Below are 5,157 nucleotides of genomic sequence, written 5' to 3' on the forward strand. Positions count from 1 at the left end.
AAGCAAAAGCAGCTTAACTTCTCAATTCCCCAAGTTTATATTCAAGACTATAAATTGTAAAAATAGTTGCTGTACTGAACTGCAGGAATAGAGTGAATTCTCTCACCAGAAAAAAGGTTCCTCACAAAGTTGAAAGCATAGATAAACTGTTCAACAATCATTTTTAGTGCCTACTACATTCCAAATGCATTCTAGGCAGTGACTGGGACCCCCTTCCCAACCCTCCAAACAGAAAAAAAAAGATAAAAACTATCTAAATAATTTGATGGAACATAGGAAGATTTGTATAATGTTATGGTTCTGCCGAATCAGAACAATATACCCAACAATTATAACAATGAAAAAAGGAAACACTGAAAGACAACCTTGAAAATCACCTTTTCAGAATTGGGAAGGATCTCAAAGTCATCTATCTAGTTTAACTACCTCATTTTATGGAGGAGGAAACTGAATCATAAAGAGATTGAGTAACTTACCCAAGGTCAGATAAGTGGTGGAGCTAAAGTTTGAACTTAGTTACTTTGATGCCAAAAGCACACCCTCTCCACTGAACTACATTAAAGCTGTTTCTGAAAAGACCCAATCTCGGTCGGAGAGAACTGATGATGAAATACACCTCCCTTCCTGGGATAGGAAGTTCCAGTTGGGAGATGTTGGATGTTGTGTACAGTCAGACTATTTCTGCCCAGTAGCTGAGACTCGTATTAGTTTTGTTTGTTTTCTCATTGAGGGTAGGACTGAGGGGTAGAGAAGGCTAAGAGGAAATGACAGATGTGCAAACAAAACGTGGTTAAAAAAAAAGAAAACTTGAAAATAAAAATCTAGCTAACAGCCAGCCCATCACTTCCACGAATAGGGTGCCTTATAGATGGCATCAACCCCCCCCCCCCAGTGGGGGAAAGGATCTCCTGGGCCAGCGGCAAGTCAATTTCTTGTGGGTGGAAAGTTGTGGAGATTCATCAAAGATTAACTACACCACTGTCCCGCCTGGCACACCTGCCAGCTTCCCTCGTGGTTACCATGACAACCCCAGAGGAAGGAGTAAGAAGGTCGAAAGTTTAGTCTAAGGTTCTGGAGCGTCCCAAAGAGACAGGGGAAGTAGGATGGGGTTGTGTTAAGTCCCCCGGAAAGGAGACTGCCGATCCCCATCCCCTGGGTCCCCTGAAGCCCCGGGGCCGTGGACACGGGCTCACGCCCGCATGCTCCCACTGCTTCCAGTCTCGCCTCACCTGTAAGTGGTCAGCACGGTCTTGTTTACCAGAACGATGAAAAAAGAGCAGGTCCCGTAGAAGAGGGCGGACAGGAGCTTGACCAGCCGCGAGTGCACGGAGGAGATAGGCTCCCCCTCCTCCGCCTTGGAGGCGAGAGGCATCCTCCTTCATGGACCCCAACGCTTGCCAGCCGGTCTGAGACGCGAGAGCCCAGAGCAGCACCGCCGAAGCTTGCTCTGAGGATCCGGCCACATGCCCCAGGCGGTAGCGGGAGGGTGCGGAGAACCCACCCAGCCAGGAATCCCAGAGCCGGGGAGCGAGTGCAACCCAAGCTCCAGTTCCGTCTCCGCCTCCTATCCGTAAAGGGGGTGTAACGAGCAAAACAGGAAGAGACAGAGTGTGGACGACTGGAGTTCCCCTCCCTCTCTGCCCACAACAGCAGCGGCCGCAGCAGCACTAGATTCCTGCCTGCTGCTGAGAAGACTGAAATTAATTGCCTTACGTTCTCAGTTACCAGGTTGAATTTCTTTCCCTTCAAACAACTCCTCCCCACCCCCACCTTCTACCACCTTTCAATCCAGGATCCCCAGTCGCCCTACAGAGTAGAGTGAGTGGGGTGATTTAGGGCGGGGCCGAGGGACAAGGGCTCCACCTCTCAGGACAGAACCCCGTCCTCTCCTCCACCTCCACCTCCACCTCCACCACCACCACCACCACCACCACCACCCCACCCTCATCCCCAACGTAAGGGTGGTAGAGTCTATTTTTAAAGCGCAAAAAATCTAGAAACGGAGTGAATACTCAGTCTTTGGCAATGGCTGAACAAATTGTAGGCACATAAATGTAATTAAATATTATGGTGGATTATAAGTCTGGGCAAGTTACATCATCTCAATGCACCCACTGAAAAGATGCATCCTGTCCTCTTCTATATCTCACAATGTAAACTGTAGCTGGGAAAGGGGGAGGGAGGGAAGATGGGACGGATGTCCAGCTCTGAAAGCATTTTGAGTCCGAATTCTTCCTGGGAAAAGCGTCCTCCATAAGGAGGGAAGTCTCTAAGGGAAACAGAAAAAATAATTAAAACAAAGTTTAGCTTTGGTTCATGTCTAGGTTCTTCCAAAAAGAGATTAAGGAGGATATGATTTCTCTCTCATCACATTCAGCTTAGATCAAAGTATACCATGGAAACAATGTAAAGACTAACAGACTGCCTTCTTTGGGGATGAGGGGAGGGAAGCAAGATTAGGGAGAAAATTGTAATATTCAAAATAAATAAAATCTTTCTTTTACTAAAAAAGAGATTAAGGGGTCCCTCTAGAAAACATACTCAGTTTTCAAAATAAGTATTGGGTAAAGCTTTTTATTTCCTTCACCACAAAAGAAAGCCTTAAATACAAAAGACTCAAACTCTCAGAAGAAATACTTAAAAGACAAAGCAATAATCCATCTGACCTATTATATTCTTCCAGAAACGTAAAGGCAACTTTGTAGGACTGCTAAAGAAATACATCACCTACACCCTAAATGTGGGTCCAGATCTCCTGGTCAGTCAGGGTATAGCTTGGGCTTTATTAGTCTTGCAGGTTCAGGTTGATCCTGTCAGGATCTCCTTGGAATAACAATGTATTTGCAGGAAGCACCTCCCTAGGGGCAGCTGCATCTCCTTATGGGCGCCTGCCCCTTCTCAAGTACGCAAGATCTCCCAAACTCAGCCACGTAATCTAGAAGTTTACTCTCAGCATTGAAATCAGAAGATATTCAAAGACTCTGGCTTAGCTAGGAAAGTACATATTCAATATACTAGTAAGCTGCCACTGTTGTTAGGGCGGCAGGAGAGATTTCCCTTCCTCTTTCCAAAAGCCAAGCTAGAGCAATGAGAAGGAAGGAAAGAAGAAAGGGAAAAGGGGAGAAAAGGAAGAGGGAGGGAGGGGTGGTATTTATTCTTTAGCAACACAGCTGAGTGTATTCTCACCAAAAGGGGCACAACTCTGTAGGAAAAGTCCTGTGGCATATCATTTATCACCTGACTTTTCTCACCATTAAAATGAGATGATCACTTCTAGCTCTAGCTCTAGATTATCTAATCTAAGCACAAGGAAAGAATATTTCCAATTAGAAAAAGTGGTTGATATTGTTTGGGGGATATTATTTGTTGTAATATTCTGTATAATACATAAACTTTGGTTCTCCATTGCTACTAAATTTATTTTCTATTAAAAAAACAGGCAGTTATTGGTACAGCTCTATGACACACAGAAAGGAGAAAGAAATTACTCAGGTAAATTAAGGAAAAACTAGTTCTTATAAAAACTTGGACCATCATTTTTGAGACTTTTTGATTTGTCATCCTTAATTCCTCAGTCCCATTCATCCCTATTTTTCAATCTGGTGTCAAGTCCTTATTCTCATATTATCTCATATATGTTCTCCTCTGACACTGACACCAATCTGGTACAGGCTTCTATCATTTTATGCCTAAACTATTGGAATACCCTGCTAATGCGTATGCCTGTCTCAAGACTCTCCCCAGTCCAGTACATCCACCATTCAGATGTCAAATTAATCTTCCTAAAATACAGGTCTGATGATTCAAAATTTACATGACTCCCTATCACTTTCAGGATCAAATATAAAATACTCTGGTGGTGAATGCTATTTAAAATCTGGGCCACTCCTACCTTTACAGTCTTCTAACATCGTTCTCACTCACATATTCAATCCATGGATGCTGGCCTTGTTGCAATTCTTTGAACAAAAACTTTTCCCAGTCCCCCTTAATGTCTTCCCTCTTATCTCCATTTTATTCTATAGGTATCTTTTTGCACATAGATTGCACTTTTTATTTCACTAGACTGTGGGCTCCTTGGTAGCAGGTTTACTTGCATTCCTAGCCCTCATCAGCCTGGCATGCATAACCCCTTAATAAATGCTTTGTTAACTCAAGTGCCAGTGCCATCTCTGGGACATGTGACTCTTGACTAGTGCCCGAGTTAATATCTTAGTGCCTGGATAATTAAGACTGAATTTCAGGGCAGTTGCTAATCTGTATTGGCAGAGGTAATCTCTCCTCCAGGAGTCTCTTATACTAAGGAAATCTCAAGTTGGGACACCCTACTACCTCCATAAAAGACATTAGGCTTATGGCAACTTATTTCTTTAAAATTGGGGCTTGGAGGGGAACTTTTGAAATTGTAAACTTAATGATACCTCTTCTTTCAAATTGTGGAAGTATGTCTACCTTTTAAATCCTTTTTAATCATCCTTGTATTTGCTCAAATAGAGAAGAGGTGTGGGTCAGTGGAAAGAATGCCTTGATTCAAATCCCATCTTGATATTTATTAGGTGTGTGATGGTAAGCAAATTACTCAATCTGTCTGAGCTCCAGTTACCTCATCTATAAAATGGGGTAATTGTTACAATATTTATCTTACATGGTCATTGTGATGATCAGATGAGATAATGTGAATGAAGTATTTTAAAACCATAAAGCTTTCTATAATGATCAGCTAGGATTTATGGATGACCAGGAAGGAAAATAAAGTAAAAGGAAAATAAACAGTTTATGAATTTTTTTGAGAGGCCAAAAATGAATAAATACATTGTGTATTTTTCCAGTTGAGGAAATATGGGTTATACACCAAAAAGTCTTTTCTAAAAATTTATAGTTGAGCAGTTTTTTAATCCATTTGGCTTTTCTAAATTACTTTTAATGATACTTTCAAGCATTGCTAGAATAGTGTTAACATAGTAAACAAAAGTCAGCTTAATAAGTTTTAATAATAAACCATAGAGGAAAACCTACCTAGCTCAAACTAGATAAGAATGGCCATATGCTTTAAATTTAAAGTGAAAATGAATTTTTATTCGAACACCTATTAAAATTACAGCATATTTTTATGCTGTTAACTCATGCTAAAATAAACTTTGCCATGTGAAGCATAAA

The 5,157-nt window shown here is 41.7% G+C and overlaps 1 protein-coding gene across 4 annotated transcripts in view; it reads right to left on the reverse strand.

The window, feature by feature from the left end:
* The window catches only part of SLC35D2 (solute carrier family 35 member D2), an 83,173-nt gene extending 81,363 nt beyond the window's left edge, over nt 1-1,810 (reverse strand). For 2 of the 4 annotated variants that reach the window (XM_074204495.1, XM_074204492.1), the window contains exon 1: nt 1,230-1,810. In XM_074204495.1, the coding sequence (XP_074060596.1) occupies nt 1,230-1,372 (143 nt within the window). In that variant the 5' untranslated portion in view covers nt 1,373-1,810. The other 2 variants (XM_074204494.1, XM_074204491.1) reach the window with 2 other exon arrangements.
* Between the last annotated feature and the right edge of the window lie 3,347 nt (nt 1,811-5,157).

Source organism: Macrotis lagotis, chromosome X, assembly GCF_037893015.1.
Source record: "Macrotis lagotis isolate mMagLag1 chromosome X, bilby.v1.9.chrom.fasta, whole genome shotgun sequence".
NCBI lineage: Eukaryota > Metazoa > Chordata > Mammalia > Peramelemorphia > Peramelidae > Macrotis > Macrotis lagotis.